We start from the raw sequence: 20,197 nt of genomic DNA, 5'->3' as shown, positions 1-20,197 counted from the left end.
GGGGGGGGGGGAGGCAAGTTTAGTTTGTTGGGAGAGTCCGCTGAAACCCCGTAAAGAGCCCGTCGATGTACCATTTTTGCTATTCTTCCATTAAAAAACTGCCACACAGTTATTACATGAACCAAAAACTTAAAAGAAAATAAAGGTAAAAGCAAGCCTATAACATTAGGCAAAACATGAACTAAACACACACAACACACAGTAGAACAAGATCAAGCCAAAAAAGCCAACATCTGCGGTAATTCCATTGGCTCAAATGGACTTGATTAAATTACTTGATCCACAACTTTATACAAAACATACACCAAAATTACAAATCTTTAAAAAGCAAAATACACAGTGATCCCTGTGTTGCTCACAACTGTTATTCTGAACTCTCAACTTTGCGGTGCAAATACTAAAATGAGGCAGCAAATGGCACAACACCAAGCAATCCATCCACGCATGCAAACCGATCATAAATAGCAACATCGATCACTCATTGACTTTGAACCCGGTGATGAGATTTCATGGCTGGGCAGGACGACGGTGGTAGACTGGACTCAGTGGTGTCCGTGGTATCCACCGTCGCCGCCGCCTCCATAGGTGGGCATGGGAGGGACAGGGTGGTAGTCTGGGTGGGGCTGCGGCTTGGGCACGGGGCTGTAGTCTGGGTGGGGCTGGGGCTTGGGCTCCGGCTTCGGCGGCACCGGCTGCTTGTGGTGGAAGTGCTCGATGATGTGCTTCTTGATCGGCCCGCACAGGGTCATGGAGGCACGCTCCGGCGATGCTGCGGATGGCGTGGCAATGTTGTCACCGGCGACGATGCCGAAGGTGGTGCCTTCCGAAACCGGCACGATCTTTGATGGCTCCTGGCCAGGGCACGGCGTGTTGGAGGCGGCGCTGTGGAGCTGTGCGACGCAGTCATTGCCGTGGAGGTCAGCGGCGAGTGGCACGCCGAAGGCGCCGGTCCCGTCGAGGGCACCCACTGCCTTGCTCTCGTAGTCGCCGTGGACGTTCTTGCACTTGATTGCCACCTGGAGACCTGACAAAATTTTCGTGGCAGGGCCATTAGTACATCAGTGACTGTGAGCTGATCTCCATACATTTATAGGTGTGTGAAGTGTGCACCTGCAGAGTGACAGTACTGTTCATATTTATCGACCTATATACGGTATGTAGCTAGCTCACCTTTGAAGGCTTTCTCGGCCTTCATGTTCTTCCTGGTGCAGTCAGCGCACTTGACCAGGCCGACGACCACGGACGCCGCCTCGGCGTTGGCGACGGCGATCGCCAGCAGGACGGCGAGGACGAGCGCTCTCGGAGCTGCCATGCCTGAACCTCTACCACTCGCTTGCCTGTGTGAAGTGGCTGGTCGATGGATGGATGGATGGATGAATGGAACAGGCGACGCGTGGCTTATATAGGCATCCGCATTGATCCATCCAGCTCGGTCGATGATCTGGCTGCATGTTCGCCTGGTGGCCGGCGAAGTGATGCCTGACAACGAGAGACCGGCTAACTCGCCGAAATTTCAGATGGCGTATTAAAACTCGGTTGATCGATTCTGGACGACTGCACGCATCGATCAACGCTCGATTTGATCCACGCACGTCGTTTCTCATTGCTCGGTTGGTGATCGATTTTGCATTGGCTGGTGGCCGATCATGTCCTTCTCGTTCGTAGGTTCCACGCGGCACATGGAAAAGCATGCATGCATTCATGCAGCGTAAGTACGTAGTCTTTATCATCTACTAGAGCCTAAACAAGTTAGAGCCTACATACCTAATTCTCTGTTGGTCCCTTTCTACGTGCGGCGCGCCTCCGGGCCATTTATATGTACCAAATCAACAAGACTTGAGTTAGCAGCGTGGATTGGCTGGTTACAAGCTTAATTTGAAAGCAATCTTACAACCAATCAGAGGTAGGGTTTGAGCACCAGAGCAGCACAAGTGGCATAATAACATAAAAACTTCTCAAACTTCGAATATAATAACGCTGGTTGCGGTCGTACATATTTTGTTCTGCAGTTCAGAAGATAGTTGCATTCCATTTTACTTGAAAGTTGCTCTATGACAACTGGCTCATGGAATGTGCAATTTCTATTAATTGTTGCCACAATATGTTGACAAGTAGTTTCCATCACTAAATTGAGGTCGGACCTAATATATGAAAAGTTAAGTGCTCTTGATAAATGATGAATGGCAAACATCAGAAACCAAGTGATTACTAGATGATATCTGGCACATTGTTGGGGGGATGTTCTGCATTATATTTCAATGTATTTGTCTCGGTGGAACATGAGTAGTTAGATTAATATTATAATAAATAAAATGAAAATATATATGGTTTATTGTGTTTGATTACTGTATGGTTGTACAATTTTATTAGATGTAAATAGCATAATACTACAGTGGAAATTCTCATTAATATTTGCATGTCGAGGTGAAGCTTTTCCTATGCATGGCTGCATCTTAAAGGTGGGTCTTTGACACGCTGAGATGGCTTTGCTTACATCTATACTTTTTTTTTGCGGTGAAAATAACAATGCTTCATCTATACCAATATAAAAAGACCCAAAGGGGTAGACCCAATTAATCTCGGCCATCGAATCATGTCAATCCGACGACCTAGACCGCTTCAATGTCGAGCGCTCAACACGTTTAGCGTTCAGTTAATTTCATGCCAAATATAATGCTAATCACATAATAACACACAAATAATATCTTACTTAATATCAACATGCACTTAATATACTTCCAAATTAACGCGCATTGCACGTACACATTGACTAGTAGAGATAAATATGTTAGTGGCGCTAGCTATTTAGATTCTCCAGGATTCTCTCAAGATATAGAAAACTTATGTTTTTTATTGGTTGTGCCACCATAGAAGAACATCTTTTTCAGATTGAAAAGCTTTGCCATACCCTTTTTTACAGCAACCAACAACACATGGGTCGGCAAGAATGCCCCTGTTCCGGGACGGTTAATTACTAACAATGTTTTGATTGCCTATGAAAGTTTGCATCCAACAAAAATAGGAGAGTTCATAAAGATGGATGGTACATTGGATAAAATATCTAATGAGAATAATATTGAAGCATCGAGGCATAACGGTATGTGGGATTTAGTTTGGAACCTGCAGTGTCCGGCCAAGGTAATTTTTTTTTTTTTGTGGAGGGCAATTGAAAGGGGCAAATCCCTGTCGTGCAAGTCTTGTTGATAGACATATAAAGGTGTCTCCTCGTTGTCCCATTTGCAAATTATGGGCTGAGGAGTGAGGATGTTAAACATCTTCTATTTGAATACTCTTTGGCTAGTGAAGTGTGAAATCCCTCGGGACTTGGTGATATCATCCATAAATCATGTGTCTCTGGCTTGTCCTGGGAGGAGACACTGGAATATTTATTGAACTTCCTTGATCAAGAAGCGATGATTTTAGGACATGCATCCCGATAAATTATTGTTATTGCATCTTGGTATGTGTGGGAGCAGAGGAAACTCTTGCATGGCCAGTCGATACAAACACTGAGTCAAATTCATCTTGCAGTAAGAGAATTGGCAGCAAACTTCACATTAGCAAGCTACCTCAAACCAATTATGAAGCATGCAGGATGGACCAAGCCGGTCCATGGTTATTTAAAGCTCAATGTGGATACATTGTTTGACCTTGATACTCTCCAGGCATCTGTAGCACCTGTCATTCGAGATTGTATGGGAAAATTCGTTGTTGCTGAAAATCAAAGAGTTGTTGTTTGTTTTGACGCTTTCACGGCCGAAGCCACAACACTGAGATATGGGGTTAATCTTGCACACACAATTGGGTGCAACAATCTTGAAGTGAATTTAGATAGCATGGAGGTGATTACGACAATGCTGGAAGGCGCATCATCGTCCGGCGTCACGAGTGCTTTATTTGAAGATTGCTACGTACAACATGTCTCTTGATTTACTCATGTAATCCATGATCACTGTCCTAGAGAGGCTAATGCAACCGCACATGAATTAGCTATATTAGCTAGATCTTCTACACATGGTACTTGGATGAATGACGCGCCTTGGGTGCTAATCCAAATTCTTGTCAACAATGTAATGCTACTCGTTGTTGAATAAAAGGAGACCTTAAGTGTAAAAGAAAGAACATCCATGCGACCATGATACTTGGAAAATGGATGTTATATATGCGTAGATTTTCTCCACGGGGACACAACAAGCTCAGACAGTAACGTTTCATGTGGAGTATATGAACATCTTATAACCGTTGGGTGCATGGCGAAATGGGACATGACCCAGAAAAGATTACGGTGTCATCCGGTTTACAGCATTGTCCTTGGAGTTGCCAACTCCGGTGGAGCTTTCACTGAAAATGAGATGAAGCTTTATTATGTCCACTCATTTATGAATTCTCTTATTGCTTCCACCAATTCGAGAAACATCAAGTTTTTACTACATCTGTTCTTGGTGTGTATTCCATACTCTTAAACTAAAAGGTCGCGTTAGTTTGTACAATGTCATGAGTCACATGTTTTTGTCATACTCAATCAGTTTCAAAATACAAGGTGCATTAGTTTTTTAAGAAGTCAAACATTTCGATGTTGGATCAAGTTTAAAGCAAAACATATCAATATCTGCAATACTAAAAAATAAAAAAATGAAAAATATTTAATGGTGATTCTAGTGATAATGATTCTGTATTTGGAACGAAGACGCTAGTAGACATTGAAAATAATGATTCTGTATTGTAGACATTGAAACGGAGGGAGTGTCTATTTGATCAAATAAACATGGAAGTCAGCAGTGTCATATACTTTGATGCGTCAACCTGCAATCTGTAGTAAGTACTACTCTCTCCATTTCTTTTTATTTTGCATGTAAATTTGGTCTTAAGTCAAACTTTCTAAATTTGACCAAGTTTTTAGAAAGAAAGAAATTTATCATGTCAAAATACCAAATCAATGTCGCATCCATCACAAAATATATTGTCCATATTATTTGATATTATAGATATTGATATTTTACATAAGGTTGATGAAATTTTACAAAGTTTGACTTCAAGAGATAAGCAATATGAGACTTAACCAAGTCAAAGTCAAGTGACATAACATGTGAAAAGATATTGCAAAAAAAAACATGTGAAAAGAAAAAAACTGAAAAGAAAAAATTACACGGATCTCCACGTATGACCCCACGAATATAGCATTAACTGAGCTTGAAAAAAGAAATGAAGCAATCGTGGTTTGAACTGGAAGTTGCTACGTGCTGCTGTTGCTGTAGTGAGTTTCTGAACGATTCGAGCTTCCGCGCCAAAGATGCGTGTTTGTACTCCCTCCGTCTAGGTGTGTAAGTCACATTAGAAGGTGCATCACGACCTAGGTACAAGCTGATTAGAGGAGAAGAAAATTTTGGACCGGTCCTTCTTCCAATCAAAACTCGAACAAAACGTTGATTTCCTTCTTCTAAACATAGCATTTAATCACAATAATTAAGAGGATGACATATTAACTACCATGCATGCCCACGTACTTCTAGCATGCAAAGCCGCATTGATTTCTCGCCTAATCAACGCATAGAGGTGCTGCATGCATTGGTCATTGCCTGAGAAAGAAAAACGGAAGGGGGGGGGTTTCGCTGGAAGATAACGAGGTATAGGAGGCAAAGCTGGCTGGCGAACAAGGCTGGGAGGGAATCGAGATGAGAAATTAATGAACGGTGCCTAAATGTTTTGGAAAAATTTGATTTTCGTAAGGTGACTTACACACCTAAACGGATGAAGTATTTGTTTTTAAAGACAAAACGATCATCAAAACACCAACCGAACAATGACGTGGATCGAAACGACGACCGATATTAATTCGCCATCAGAAACTTCGGCGCGCCGAAAGCGAATTAGCTCATCTCTCGTTGTCTCGCTTCACTGCGCCCGCCGGCCACCCTTCTTCTTCTGCGCTTGCAGACAGATCAACGCCGGTCGAGCATTCGAGCTCTGCCGCGCCGATCAACGCCGAGGCCTATATAAGCCATGCGTCGCCTGTTACATCCACTCATCCATCCATCCACCATTCATCCATCAGCCACTTCACACCAGCAAGTGGCAGTAGTGCGATCCACACAAGTTTAGGCATGGCGACTCCGAGAGCACTCGCCCTCTGCGTCCTGCTGGCGATGGCCGTCGCCAACACCGAGGCGGCGTCAGTCGTCGTCGGCCTGGCCAAGTGCGCCGACTGCACCAGGAAGAACATGCAGACCGAGGAAGCCTTCAAGGCTGTGCAGGTGGCGATCAAGTGCAAGAACAGCGCTGGCGAGTACGAGAGCAAGGCGGTGGGCGGCCTCGACGGCACCGGCGCCTTCAGCGTGCCCCTGGCTGCCAACCTCCACGGCGCCGACTGCGTCGCTCAGCTCCACAGCGCCGTCTCCAACGCGCCCTGCCCCGGCCAGGAGCCGTCCAAGATCGTGCCGGTGTCCGAGGGCACCACGTACGGCGTCGTCGCTGGCAAGAACGCCGCCACGCCGTCCGCCGCATCGCCGGAGTGTGCGTCCATGACCCTATGCGGGCCGATCAAGAAGCACATCATCGAGCACTTCCACCACAAGAAGCCTGTGCCGCCGAAGCCGGAGCCCAAGCCCCAGCCCCACCCGGACTACGGCCCCGTGCCCAAGCCCGAGCCCAAGCCGCAGCCCCACCCGGACTACCACCCAGTCCCTCCCACCCCCACCTACGGCGGAGGCGGCGGCGGTGGATACCACGGACACCACTGAGTCCAGTCTACCATTGTACTCCTGCCCAGCGGGTTGGTTGTCAGTGAGTGATCGATGTTGCTATTTATGATCGGTTTGCATGGGTGGGTGCATTGTTTGGTCTTCTGCCATTCGCTGCCCCATTTTAGTATCTGCACTGCAGTCTGAGAGTTCATAATAACAGCTCTACGCGTGTGTCAGGCAAGTGTGTGGGTGTGGTTGGTGTGTTTGCTTCTGTAATTTCGGTGAGTTCTCTTGTAGTACAAAGGTTTTTATGAATCAAGTAATTTAAATCAAGTCGATTTTGTCAACCGAAGTACACTGCAGCTGTTCCAGACGATTGATATGATAAGGACAATGTGATTTTGCCATTAGTTCCAGTCAATTTTCTGATCCGTGAACTGAAACTCAAGAGAAACTGAGGAAAGTGTGCAATTGGATTTGTCATGGACAACTCATGCCATTCACGTCGTAGGCAAATGGTAGCTCTTTTTTTTCTAGAAGCAAATGGTAGCTACCAGAGATCATATGCATACTGCCGGTCCTAGTTTTCCTATTATGGGAAAACCACTTTTTGTCTTGTTAAGTCTTAGTCGACTGAGATTTCGTTAAGTCTTACTCGACACTAAGACTTCGTTAAGTCTCACTCGATGTTATATCCGTCGGATCTTATATTAAGATTTGTGCAAAATTTATTTTTCAGTTTTTTCTCTCTTGCATGTTATGTCATTTGACTGAGATAGTGTTAAATCTCAGCCGATTGAGACCTAGCCACACCCTTTATTAAAATTCAATATCGTCGAACAGCATGTGATTAACCAAAGCTTGAGCTTCCTCCTTGTTGGCGCCTTGTGCGGCATTAGGATCAACCGGCGCTCTGCTCACACGCTGCCTCCCGTGGCATGGCCCATCAACGCGTGCAGATGGCTAGCTCGGGTAGCTTTGCTTTACTCTTTTTTTGAGTTGTTGGTTCACTTGATAATGTTGCCATTAACTAGATGTGTTGGCCTTCTGACACATTAACGAGTCAGGATATGCATTGGTCCCAATGATGATCGAAGTGTTGGTGATGACGATGGCTTCGAATTCCCCTTCCCAGAGGGATGAGTCTCTGGCAGATCAGCCTGCCAGAGGAAAAAAAGTGCTCCACCTCACAGATGACCGGATGCAAGGAGGGCAATCCTCATGGGTCGACTCCGGCTAATAGATAGGTTGGGGTTTTAGTCCTCCTATGGGCGATGCTACATATTCGAGCCGGTCTTTCGGGCTTCGATTCTTCTCGAGTTTGTCCGTTGGGACGTATCGACAAACCTCCGGCGTAGATTCTCGTTTGCTCCTCGGGTCGGCAAGGGTAGGGTTTATCGGCATGCGTACGCAATGATGATATTTGATGTTAGGTTCTTCCGATCGATTCAAGGGATCTACAACAACGATTGCAAATCCGGGGCGCTGGTCCTTAGGGGCATGTGCACCAAGACTTTCTAGCTATGATCGACAAGGTCAAGCCGGCTTCGGTATGGGAGCAACGACAACGACACGTCGTCGGATCGTTCTGGTGGTCAGTGGTCGTTCGATGGTTAATGGACCTTAATGTAATTTTTATTATGTTTGTGGTGCTTTGTAATTTTACTTCTGGTGAACCTTTATAATACTCCCTCCGTTCCTAAATACATGTCTTTTTAGAGATTTCAGTATACACTACATAAGGATGTATATAGACATATTTTAAATGTAGATTCACTCATTTTGCTCTGCACGTAGTCCATATTGAAAACTCTAAAAGGGCTTATATTTAGGAATGGAGGGAGTAAATCTGGATCCTTTTCACAAAAAAAAAAACTATGTTTAGCTATACATGAGCTACCTCGTTATCTTCTCTAAAGCATTGTTCAAACTTTACCTGTGTAAATCCATGTACCTGACTAAGCAGGTTCTCTCCTGCCTAAGTGCTACTGATTGTTTGGTCTTCAGCGGTCCGAGCCAAATATGCCCCCTTATGTACTTCAGCTGGACCGGGCCATGGCCCAGTTCACCTCCTGCTTAGGCTGAAAGAAGTCAAAGCAGAAGGGGCAGTATGAATGCATGATCCCTGGTAGCTGCAATTTTGTTTTTGACATGAATGCCATGAGTTGTTCATGACAGATCCATTTGCACACCTGCCTGAAGTCCTCTTGAGTTTGAGTCCATAGATCTGAAAACCGGCTGAAAGTAAATGATGGTCTCACACGACTACACAATGGTAAAACCATTTTTCGAGCAATGCTACATCAACGAACCATTACGAATGTTTTACGGGGAATTTTTGAGTTGGCAAACTGTGATTGGGCTAAGGGGGAGAGGGGCCCTGCCTTCCTGAAAATGAGAGGGAGGGGAGGGGGGGGGCAAGTTTAGTTTGGGAGAGTCCGTTGAAAACCCCGTAAAGAGCCCGTCGATGTAGCATTTTTCCATTAAAAAACCACCACACAGTTATTACATGAACCAAAAACTTAAAAGAAAATGAAGGTAAAAGCAAGCCTATAACATTAGGCAAAACATGAACTAAACGCACGCAGCACACAGTAGAACAAGATCAAGCCAAAAAAGCCAACATCTGCAGTAATTCCATTGGCTCAAATAATGGACTTGATTAAATTACTTGATCCACAACTTCGTATACAAAACACACACCGAAATTGCAAATCTTTAAAAAGCAAAATACACAGTGATCCATGTGTTCCTCACAACTGTTATTCTGAACTCTCAACTCTGCGGTGCAGATACTAAAACGGGGCAGCGAATGGCACAGCACCAAACAATCCACCCACGCATGCAAACCGATCATAAATAGCAACGTCAATCACTCACTGACTTTGAACCCGTTGATGAGATTTCATCGCTGGGCAGGACGACGGTGGTAGACCAGACTCAGTGGTGTCCGTGGTATCCGCCGCCACCTCCGCCGCCGTAGGTGGGCGTGGGAGGGATGGGGTGGTAGTCCGGGTGGGGCTGCGGCTTTGGCTCGGGCTTGGGCACGGGGCCGTAGTCCGGGTGGGGCTGGGGCTTGGGCTCCGGCTTCGGTGGCACGGGCTTCTTGTGGTGGAAGTGCTCGATGATGTGCTTCTTGATTGGCCCGCACAGGGTCATGGATGCGCACTCCGGCGACGCTGCAGACGGTGTGGCAATGCTGTCGCCGGCGACGATACCGAAGATGGTGCCCTCGGAAACCGGCACGATCTTGGATGGCTCCTGGCCAGGACACGGCGCGTTGGAGGCTGCACTGTGGAGCTGTGCGACGCAGTCGGCGCCGTGGAGGTCAGCGGCGAGGGGCATGCGGAAGGCCCCGGTGCCGTCGAGGGCACCCAGTGCCTTGCTCTCGTAGTCGCCATGGACGTTCTTGCACTTGACTGCTACCTGGAGACCTGACAAAATTTTCGTGGCAGGGACATGAGTACATCAGTGACTGTGGGCTGATCTCCATACATTTATATGCGTGTGAAGTGTGCACATGCAGAGTGACAGTACTCTTCATTTCTTATCTACCTATATTCGGTTTGTAGCTAGCTCACCTTTGAAGGCTTCCTCGGCCTTCATGTTCTTCCTTGTGCAGTCGGCGCACTTGACCAGGCCGACGACCACGGACGCTGCCTCGGCGTTGGCGACGGCGATCGCCAGCAGGACGGCGAGGACGAGCGCTCTCGGAGCTGCCATGCCTGAACCCTTACCACTCGCTTGCCTGTGTGAAGTGGCTGGTGGATGGATGGTTGGATGGATGGATGGAACAGGCGACGCATGGCTTATATATACATCCGCATTGATCCATCCAGCTCGGTTGATGATCTGGCTGCATGTTCGCCTGGTGGCCGGCGAAGTGATGCCTGACAACGAGAGACCGGCTAACTCGCCGAAATTTCAGATGGCGAATTAAAACTCGGTTGATCGATTCTGGACGACTGCACGCATCGATCAACGATCGATTTGATCCACGAACGTCGTTTGTCATTACTCGGTTGGTGATCGACTTTGCATTGGCTGGTGGCCGATCGTGTCCTTCTCGTTCGTGCATGGATAAGCATGCATGCATTCATGCAGCGTAAATATGCATGTAGTCCAGAGTACACTTTATCATCTACTAGAGCCTAAACAAGTTAGAGCCTACATACCTAATTCTCTGTTGATCCCTTTCTACGTGCGGCGCGCCTCCGGAGCATTTATATGTACCAAATCAACAAGACTTGAGCTAGCAGCGTGGATTGGCTGCTTACAAGCTTAATTTGAAAGCAATCTTACAACCAATCAGAGGTAGGATTTGAGCACCCGAGCAACACAAGTGGCACAATAACATAAACACTTCTCAAACTTTGAACATAATAACGCCGGGTGCAACCGTAAATATTTTGTTCTGCAGTTCAGAAGAAAGTTGTATTCCATTTTACTTTAAAGTTGCACTACGACTACCATCTCATCAAACGTGGGATTTCTATTAATTGCTGCCACAATATGTTGATAAGTACTTTCTATAACTAAATCGAGGTCGGAGCTAATATATGAATTGTTAAGTGCTCTTGATAAATAATGAATGACAAACATCTGAAACGTTGTTTGCATGTTATTGGAGGAATGTTTATTATAACATTAGACCCAAGTGATTAGATGTTTGTTATAACCAGTAGATGATATATGCATGTTGTTGGACAAATGGTCTGCATTATATTTCAATGTATTTGGTTGTGTGGAACATGAATATTTAGAGTAATATTATAATAAATAAAACTTAAAATATGCATGGTTTATTTTGTTTGATTATTGTATGGTTGTAAAATATTTATTAAATATAAATAGCATAATACAGTGGAAATTATCACCCATGTTTGCATGTCGAGGTGAGACTTTTCCTATGCATGGTTGCATTTTTTTGACGGGCAATGGCAGGTGCTCTGCCTTTTCATTAAGAAGGGGGAAAGAACTGTACAAAGTACAACAAGAAAGCCAGTGGCAGTGTCAAAAAGAGAGGTCCTGGCTACCAAAATGGAGCCGGACCCCGGAGACAACAGGGACTAAATCTCCCAAGCCCCAGCAAAGAGGCTGATCTCATCTCTGGTCATTGTATAAGCTCCAGGTGCAGTTGTCGTCTTCTGTTGGAAAACCCTTCTGTTTCGCTCGTTCCAGATGTTCCAAGCAGTGTAGGCCGCCACGGTAGACGCATGGAGGTTGTCATGTAGGGTCTTGCATCTGGTTGCATCTGTCCACCAAGATTGAATAGAAGTGGCAGCAAGGGCAGCAGCAGCAGCTTCATGGTGCGTGGACCGGAGGGAGTGCCAAATCTCCTTTGCAAAAGGGCAGTCAATTAAGATGTGTTGTGCAGACTCCGGGAGTTGGTCACAGGTGCTGCAGCGATCCTTGTGAGGCCATCCTTGGGCCGCAAGGCAATCAGCAGTCCACAACCTGTTTTGGAGCAAGGTCCAGATGAAGAATCTGATCTTAGGTTCAGCCTTGATTTTCCACACCTATTCGAGTTGCGGCATTGCAATTCTAGTGATGAACTGGATGTTGTAGGCAGACTTGGCGCTGTATCTTCCATTCGAGGAGTGAATCCAAGAGATTTCATCCTCACTATCGTTGAGGAGAACTTGCTGGAGGGCCGTCCAAAGGTTCAGCAGGCAGTCGAGTGTCGGAGCGTCATTGATCTTATTCAGCCCAACCATCCATTGGTTGTCCTGCAGACCGTCATGTACATTCAAAAGCTTCTTGCGGGACAGCTTGAATAGAGCAGGGGCAATGTCCTTGAGAGCCATTCCATGCAGCCATCTATCAGTCCAGAATCGTGCCTTTCTGCCATCTCCCAATTGGATGCTAGTGCAGGCAGCAAACAACTGGCGATCAGTGTGGTCGCACGGGGTTGGCGTTCATTTCCAGGGGCGATCAACACTGTCCCACTCATACCAAGGCCAACGCAATCGAAGGGCTCTGCTGTATGCAGCGATGTCCTTGATACCAAGGCCCCCACCGATTTTGGGGCACAGATGCACTTCCAGTTAACCAAACATTTTCCACCATATGCCTCGTCCTCGACATTCCAAAGAAATTTCCTTCGTAGCTTATCAATTTGCCTCTCAGCCCATTTATCCAGGGGAAACGCAGTGAGGTAAAAGGTAAGCGTAGCTGTGAGGACTGAATTAACAAGGAGAAGCCGGCCAGGTCTGGTAAAGAACCTGCCCTTCCAAGGTCGTAAGCAGCCAACGACCTTATCCAATAGTGGTTGTACTTCAACTCTTCTCGGCTTTCTAAGAGAAAGTGGCAGCCCCAGGTATCGACAGGGCAGGGCTCCAAGAGCTCCTCCAAAACCCTCCAGGAGGGAGGCAATATCAATCCCTTCACATCGGACAGGGTAAGCCATACACTTTTCATGATTGATCTTGAGTCCAGACACATCACCAAAGAATTTGAGAATGCGCACCACGCTTTGAATGTCCCTACTTGTCGGTTTGAGGAAAAGAGCAGCGTCGTCAACAAAGAAACTTGCTCTTAGCTGGCAGAGTGCGTCGGTAGGGGGGATAGGATCTCCATCTGAGTGGCTTGGTTCAAAATTCTTTGAAGTGGGTCCAGAGCAAGAATGAACAGCATCGGCGATAGGGGGTCACCTTGCCGGTGCTGAAAAGGCAGGCCTGCAGCTCCGTTAAGCAGCACCCTGGAGGTGGCCAAGGCTAATAGAATGCATATCATATCTCTCCATCTTTGTCTGAACCCGTAGTTTTCCAATACTTGCAGCAGGTATCCCCAGCCAACCGAGTCAAAAGCCTTTTCGAAGTCCAGCTTGAGGAAAAGCAGTTTCTTCTTCTTTTGGTGAGCATCTTTGATTACATTCTTGACATACAGGAAGTTATCTTGGATGGATCTTCCTCGAATGAAAGCGCTCTGGGTGCCCGATATGATCTTGTGTAGCTCCAGGCCCAATCGATTAGCAAGCACCTTGCAGATGATTTTAGCAACACTATGCATCAGGCTGATTGGCCTGAAATCAGAAGGTGTTGTTGCTCCCTCTTTCTTGGGGATTAGCACCAGGTTAGCAGAGTTGAGTATCTTCCATTGGTTTCCCTTTAGCAGAAAAAGGCTCTTGAAAACCTCCCTCGGATCATCTTTAATTAGAGACCAAAACCTCTTGTAGAATGCCCCAATTAATCTGTCAGGTCCCGGTGCCTTCTCAGCATGCCCATCAAAAACTGCAGCCTTGATCTCATCTTCAGAGAATTCCTGGTCCAAGTGCTGCAGCTCTGTCCGCTGGATCCCCAGAGAGTTCCAATTCAAATGAGAGGCACCAGGTGCAGCTTTTCCTATGAGATTCTTGAAGTAATCAATCAGAATATCTTCTTTCTCCTTGTGATCAGAGGTTTCTCCGTGCTGCCCAATAAGACTGGCAATGTGGTTTTTCCGACGTCCGCCATTTGCCCTTAGGTGGAAGAATTTGGTGCTAGTATCACCCGATCTGATAGTGGTTAGCCTAGATCTCTGCTTCCATCTAATCCTCTCTACAGCAGCAATTCCTAGAAGCTTGGACTTAAGGTTTCGCCGAAGGGCCCACTCAGCAGAGGTGAGCTCTCTATGTTCCATTGCTAGGTCCAGTTGAAAAATCACCTCATTTGCAATATCAGAAGCCAAGCTAGCCTTCTTTCTCATACTATTGTTCCATTTCTTGAGGGCTGTTGCTGTTCTGAAAAGCTTAGCATGGAAGTTTCTAATTGGGTCTGGAGATCTCAGGGGTTTATTCCAAGCTTCAGCAACTATCTCATCCAGTCCCTGCAGTCCAAACCCAAAGCCTGACGCAGCCAGATTCTTCCTCAAAGCAAAACTCAGGGTCTAACCCTTCGATGAGATCGGCAGGATCAAACAGCGGCCGGACGCTCTCCACGTCCCAGGCGTGCTCAGGGACGCCCTCGAGGCACACACGGACCTTGTAGAGCATCTCCGCATGGGTAGCCCGGCGGAACCGTGACCAAGGCATGAGCAGGAAGGAGAGCCCACCCAGGTGGAGCGGTCCTTGGATGGCGAGGGCGGCGTCGCGGGCAAGGGCGTCGTCGAACACGGCCAGGAACTCGCATGTGGCGCGCAGGGAAACCTTCACCGCCTCAGGATCCACCCTGAACCGAAGCGCGATGGACCTCTTGAAATCCGCGAGCGGCAGCTTGAACGGCCGGTGACCCACCAAAGTGGCCACGACCGCCCTCCGGCAAAGGGAGCGCTCCGCGTCAGCCAGCATGGCAGAGCGAGGAGCTGTGGCCACCACCAAGCCATGGCGGGATTGGACATCGGCGGGAGGGGCTTCCATGGCGCGGCACGCAGGGTCTTGGAGACGCACAGCAGACGGCGGAGGGGGGCCTGGAGGTGGCGGAGGGAGCGGAGCGTCAACAGAGCGGCTGCGCGACAGGGGGGCGCAGCTGGCGGATGACACAAGTGCGCCTTGTGACCTGAGGAGCCACACAGCAAGCACCTAGCCTTACTGTGGCAATCTACAATGCGGTGTCCCTTCCTCAAGCAGCGAAAGCACCGGCCCCAAGCCTTGCGAAGGAGGAGGGATTTGAGCTGTGATGGCGGAGAGCGTTGGCGAGGACGAGAGGGCTAGGTGGGTTGAGGATAAGGGACAGGGCGGCCACCCTTTCCCACCAGCCGCCACCCACCGCCATCAATGCGTCCCGGGCGAGCTGGGTTGGCATCAATGCCACCAGCCGGCACAGGGGGATGGGGGCGCACAAACACCACAGATCGGAGGCGTGGACGAGTGGTCACCTCGGTCGCAGCAACAACAACATGACAGGAGCTTGAAGGTTGAGTAGGGGGCGGTAAGAGGAGGACGTCGCGGAAGGAGGGACAAGGGCCAGCCACAGAGAAGACGCTAGGGGCAGGGGGGCCTCCAGATCGGAGTGGAAAACGAGCAGGTCCGACAACGGATCGCGAGATCGGGAGGAGGGGCGGGGGTCGCCATGGCCGCGGGCTTGGGCTGGCTGGAGGTCGCCACTACTGAGTGGCAGAGGCACGGCCACGCCACCGGCGAGTAGCCGGGGCGCAGGAAGGAAGGGAGGAAGGAAGGGAGGGAGGAGACCCGCGTCAATTAGGAAGAAGATTTTGGTAGACGTATGGTTGCATATTAAAGGTGAGTCTTTTCCATGCTCAGATAGCTTACTTACATGTTGAGAGAAATAGATTAGTGGGGCTAGCTATTTAGATTCTCCATGATCATCTCAAGATTTTTCATGCCAAATCGAGTTCTGTTGTCGCATTGATTTCAATATTCTCAAAAGAACTTGCCCGTACAAGATATAGAAAACTTACGTTTATGATTGACCGTGCCACCATAGAAGAAAGCTTTGCTATACCTTTTTTTACAGCAACCAACAACACATGGGCTGGCAAGAGTGGCCTTGTTCCAGGACTGTTAATTACTGACAATGTTTTGGTTGCCTATATGAAAGTTGCATCCAATGAAAGATAAGAGAGTTGGTAAAGATGGATGCTACACTGGATATATATCCTCATTGTATTGTTTGCAAATTATGGGCTGACAACGTTAAAGATCTTCTATTTTAATAATCTTTGGCTAGTGAAGTGTGGAATCCCCTGGGACTTTGTGATACCATCCATAAATCATGTGTCGCTGGCCTGTCGTGGGAGGAGACGCTAGAATATTTATCGAACTTCCCTGATCAAGAAGCGGTGGTTTTAGGATAAGCATTCAAATAAATTATTGCTATTGCATCTTGGTATGTCTGGTGGGAGCAGAGGAAACTCTTGCATGGCCAGTCGATACAAACACCAGGTCAAATTCATCTTGTAGTGAGAGCATTGGAAGAAAACTTCACATTAGCAAGCTACCGCAAACACATTATGAAGCATGGGGGATGGACCAAGCCGATCCATGGTTATTTGAAGCTCAATGTGGACGCCTCATTTGACCTTGATACTCTCTAGGCATATGTAGGAGTTGTCCTTCGTGTATGGGAAACATCATTGTTGTTGCGAATGAAAGAGTTGATGTTTGTTTTGACACTTTCATTGCCGAAGACACAACACTTAAATATGGGGTGAATCATGCACGCACAGTTGGGTGCGACAAGATTGAAGTGAATTCGGATAATCTCGAGGTGATTACAACAATGCATGAAGGGGCTTCATCATTAGGCCTCACGAGTGTCTTATTTGACGATCGTTACTATATGTCTCTTGATTTTACTCATGTAATCCATGCTCATTGTCCTAGATAGGCTAATGCAAATGCACATGAATTAGCTAGATTAGCTAGATCTTCTACACATGGTACTTGGATGGATGACACCCCTTGGGAGATATTTCAAATTCTTGTCAACAATGTAATGCTACACTTGTTGTTGAACAAAAAGGAGACCTTAAGTGTGAAAAAATAAGATCCATGGCACCATGATACTTGGAAAAGGGATGTTGTATATGTGTAGATCTTTTCCGCTAGGACACAACAAGCTCAGGCAGTAATGTTTCACGTGGTGTATATGACCATCGCATAACAGTTGGATGCATGGAGAAAAGGATACAACCCAACAGAAAAATTTACGGTATCATCCGGGATACACCATTGTCCTTGACTTGCCTACTCTGGTGGACCTTTCAATGAAAATGAGATGAAACTTTATTATGTCCACTTATATGAATTCTCTTATTGCTTCCACCAATTTGAGAAAATATCAGGTTTTTACCACGTCTGTTCCTGGTGTGTATTCCATACTCTTAAACTAAAAGGCCGTGTTAGTTTGTACAATGTCGCATGTTTTTGTCATACTCCATCAGTTTCAAAATATAAGGTGCATTAATTTTTCAAAAATTCAAACATTTTGTTATTTGATCAAGTTTAGAGCAAAATATATCAACATATACAATACTAAAAATAAAATAAGAAAATATTTTTAATGATGATTCTAATGATAATGATTTTGCATTGTAGACATTGATATATTCTTTCTATAAACTTGGTCAAAGTTTGAGAAGTTTGACTTAAAAAAATACACCTTTTTTATTTTGAAACGGATGGAGTATCTATTTGATCAAATAAACATGGAAGTCAGCAGTGTAATATATTTGATGCGTCAACCTGCAATCTATAGTAAATACTACTCTGTCTGTTTCTTTTTATTTCGCATGTCAGTTCGGTGCTAAGTCAAACTTTCTAAATTTGACCAAGTTCTTAGAATGAAAGAAATTTATCAACGTTTACAAATACGAAATCAATGTGACATCCATCATAAAATATACTTTCCATATTATTTGGTATTATAGATATTGATAGTTTCAACATGAGTTTGATGAAATTTTACAAAGTTTGACTTCAAGACAGAACCAATACGTAAAATAAAAAAGAAATGAAGCAAAATTGATGTTTGAACTGGAAGTCGCTACGCAGTGCAGTGAGTTGAGTTTCTGAATGATTCAAGCTTCCGCGCCAAAGATGTTTGCCAGCTAGGATGCCATTCGTGGCCTGTTTGTTTATTTTAAATAAAAATTCGATCACCAAGCCACCAACCGAACAATGGCGTGGATTAATTCGCCATCGGAAACATCGGCGCGCCGAAAGCGAGTTAGCTCATCTCTCCTTGTCTCGCTTCACTGCGTTTCTTCTTCTGCGCTTGCAGACAGATCGGCCGGTTGAGCATTCGAGCTGTGCCCATCAACGCGGCGGCCTATATAAGCCATGCGTCGCCTGTTACATCCATCCATACATCCATCGAGGAGCCACTTCACACAGGCAAGCAAGGGTAGTGAGACTCAGAGGTTCAGGCATGGCAGCTCCAAGAGCACTCGCCCTCGCCGTCCTGCTGGCGATCGCTGTCACCAACGCCGAGGCCGCTTCCGTGGTCGTCGGCCTGGCCAAGTGCGCCGACTGCACCAGGAGGAACATCAAGGCCGAGGAAGCTTTCAAGGGTAAGCGCTGATGTGCTACTCCACTGTGTCTGTGTGGCAATGCATGATGGGTTGACGCTGATCACCATTGTTCTGCCATGAACGTACCTCAGGTCTTCAGGTGGCGATCAAGTGCAAGAACGTCCACGGCGACTACGAGAGCAAGGCAGTGGGTACCCTCGACCGCACCGGCGCTTTCAGCGTGCCCCTGGCCGCCGACCTCCACGGCGCCGACTGCGTCGCGCAGCTCCACAGCGCCGCCTCCAGCGCCCCGTGCCCTGGCCAGGAGCCGTCTAAGATCGTGCCGGTGTCCGAGGGCACCACCTTCGGCGTCGTCGCCGGCGACAACATTACCACGCCTTCTGCAGCAGCGTCGCCGGAGTGCGCGTCCATGACCCTGTGCGGGCCGATCAAGAAGCACATCATCGAGCACTTCCACCACAAGAAGCCCGTGCCGCCCAAGCCGGAACCCAAGCCCCAGCCCCACCCTGACTACGGCCCCGTGCCCAAGCCCGAGCCCAAGCCGCAGCCCCACCCGGACTACCACCCCGTCCCTCCCACGCCCACCTACGGCGGCGGCGGTGGATACCACGGACACCACTGAGTCCGATCTACCACCGTCCTGCCCAGCGCTGAAATCTCATCACCGGGTTCATGGGCATGAACTCATGATCGGTGTTGCTATTTATGATCGGTTTGCATGTGTGGGCATCGTTAGGTCTTCTGCCATTCGCTGCAGAGTTGAGAGTTCAGAATAACAGATGTATGTGTGTCACTGTGTCAACCGAGTGTGAAGGTGTGTTGCTTTATCAAGATTTTGTAATTTCGGTGCGTTTACCGAAGTTATTATGAATCAAGTAATGTATTTAAACAAGTCGATTTGTCAACCCAAGTACACTGCAGCTGTTCGAGATGATTGACATAATAGGGACAGTGTGATTTTGTCATTACTTCCACTCAATTTTCAGATCCGTGAACTGAAACTCAAGAGAAATTGAATCAAGTCTGCAATTGGATTTGTCATAGAAAACTGATGACATTCACGTCATTGACAAATGGCAGCTACGAAAGCATGCATTCATACTGCCAGTCCTAGTGGGTGGGTGGGTGGGGGGGGGCAGTTTTATTAATAATCAATATCATTGAACAACACGTGCCTAGCCAAAGCTTGAGCTTCCTTGTAAAGAATTGAATGGAAAAACAAAATGAAAAGGAATGGAAAACCGAAAAGAAACCAAAGAAAAAGGACAAGATGAAAACCGAAAAAATGTATTTTTAAAATGTTAAACGTGAATAAAAAAAGGTTGATCATGTATTTTCAAAATGTGAAACGTGAATAAAAAATGCTCATGATGTATAGAAAAAAAATTGTATAACGTACATTAAATAAAAGTAGACACCAGGAAACATATATTTTAACAAAAGTTCATTTTGTATTTTAAAAAAGTTAAAAATGTATATAAAAGTGTTTCTGATTTATATAAAAAATGCACATTGTGCGTGAAAAAATGAATATTGCCATTAACAAAATTTTAAACATATGATCAATGATTTTAATTATTTTTAGCAGTTTTCAAATACATAATCTA

The 20,197-nt window shown here is 46.6% G+C and overlaps 4 protein-coding genes across 4 annotated transcripts; 2 read left to right on the top strand and 2 right to left on the bottom strand.

Annotated features, from left to right (window-relative positions):
- Nucleotides 1-202: 202 nt before the first annotated feature.
- Nucleotides 203-1,369, bottom strand: LOC119352977 (proline-rich protein 2-like). Its single transcript, XM_037619561.1, has 2 exons — nt 1,171-1,369; nt 203-1,024 (listed from the first exon to the last, which is right to left on the bottom strand). Exons 1-2 carry the CDS (start codon nt 1,310-1,312, stop codon nt 543-545), a joined length of 624 nt encoding a protein of 207 aa, XP_037475458.1. The 5' UTR covers nt 1,313-1,369; the 3' UTR covers nt 203-542.
- A 4,610-nt stretch (nt 1,370-5,979) lies between these two features.
- On the top strand, nt 5,980-7,027 carry LOC119352976 (proline-rich protein 4-like). The gene has a single exon (XM_037619560.1). It carries the CDS (start codon nt 6,102-6,104, stop codon nt 6,735-6,737), a length of 636 nt encoding a protein of 211 aa, XP_037475457.1. The 5' UTR covers nt 5,980-6,101; the 3' UTR covers nt 6,738-7,027.
- Nucleotides 7,028-9,144: 2,117 nt separating this feature from the next.
- On the bottom strand, nt 9,145-10,477 carry LOC119352975 (proline-rich protein 4-like). The gene is made up of 2 exons (XM_037619559.1): nt 10,262-10,477; nt 9,145-10,114 (listed from the first exon to the last, which is right to left on the bottom strand). The coding sequence occupies exons 1-2, from the start codon at nt 10,401-10,403 to the stop codon at nt 9,621-9,623; spliced, it is 636 nt and encodes a 211-aa protein (XP_037475456.1). The 5' UTR covers nt 10,404-10,477; the 3' UTR covers nt 9,145-9,620.
- Nucleotides 10,478-18,412: 7,935 nt separating this feature from the next.
- On the top strand, nt 18,413-19,482 carry LOC119352973 (proline-rich protein 4-like). Its single transcript, XM_037619558.1, has 2 exons — nt 18,413-18,629; nt 18,722-19,482. Exons 1-2 carry the CDS (start codon nt 18,488-18,490, stop codon nt 19,210-19,212), a joined length of 633 nt encoding a protein of 210 aa, XP_037475455.1. The 5' UTR covers nt 18,413-18,487; the 3' UTR covers nt 19,213-19,482.
- The last annotated feature ends 715 nt before the right edge of the window (nt 19,483-20,197 follow it).

The sequence above is a fragment of the Triticum dicoccoides genome, chromosome 2A (genome assembly GCF_002162155.2).
Source record: "Triticum dicoccoides isolate Atlit2015 ecotype Zavitan chromosome 2A, WEW_v2.0, whole genome shotgun sequence".
Lineage (NCBI taxonomy): Eukaryota > Viridiplantae > Streptophyta > Magnoliopsida > Poales > Poaceae > Triticum > Triticum dicoccoides.
This window is presented reverse-complemented; position numbering and strand designations above follow the sequence as displayed.

Coding starts and splice junctions, on each gene's coding strand:
- LOC119352975 (XM_037619559.1), bottom strand. CDS start 10,403: ATGGCAGCTCCGAGAGCGCTCGTCCTCGCCGTCCTGCTGGCGATCGCC. Junction 10,115..10,261: donor GGCCGAGGAAGCCTTCAAAG/GTGAGCTAGCTA, acceptor AAATTTTGTCAG/GTCTCCAGGTAGCAGTCAAG.
- LOC119352973 (XM_037619558.1), top strand. CDS start 18,488: ATGGCAGCTCCAAGAGCACTCGCCCTCGCCGTCCTGCTGGCGATCGCT. Junction 18,630..18,721: donor GGCCGAGGAAGCTTTCAAGG/GTAAGCGCTGAT, acceptor AACGTACCTCAG/GTCTTCAGGTGGCGATCAAG.
- LOC119352976 (XM_037619560.1), top strand. CDS start 6,102: ATGGCGACTCCGAGAGCACTCGCCCTCTGCGTCCTGCTGGCGATGGCC.
- LOC119352977 (XM_037619561.1), bottom strand. CDS start 1,312: ATGGCAGCTCCGAGAGCGCTCGTCCTCGCCGTCCTGCTGGCGATCGCC. Junction 1,025..1,170: donor GGCCGAGAAAGCCTTCAAAG/GTGAGCTAGCTA, acceptor AAATTTTGTCAG/GTCTCCAGGTGGCAATCAAG.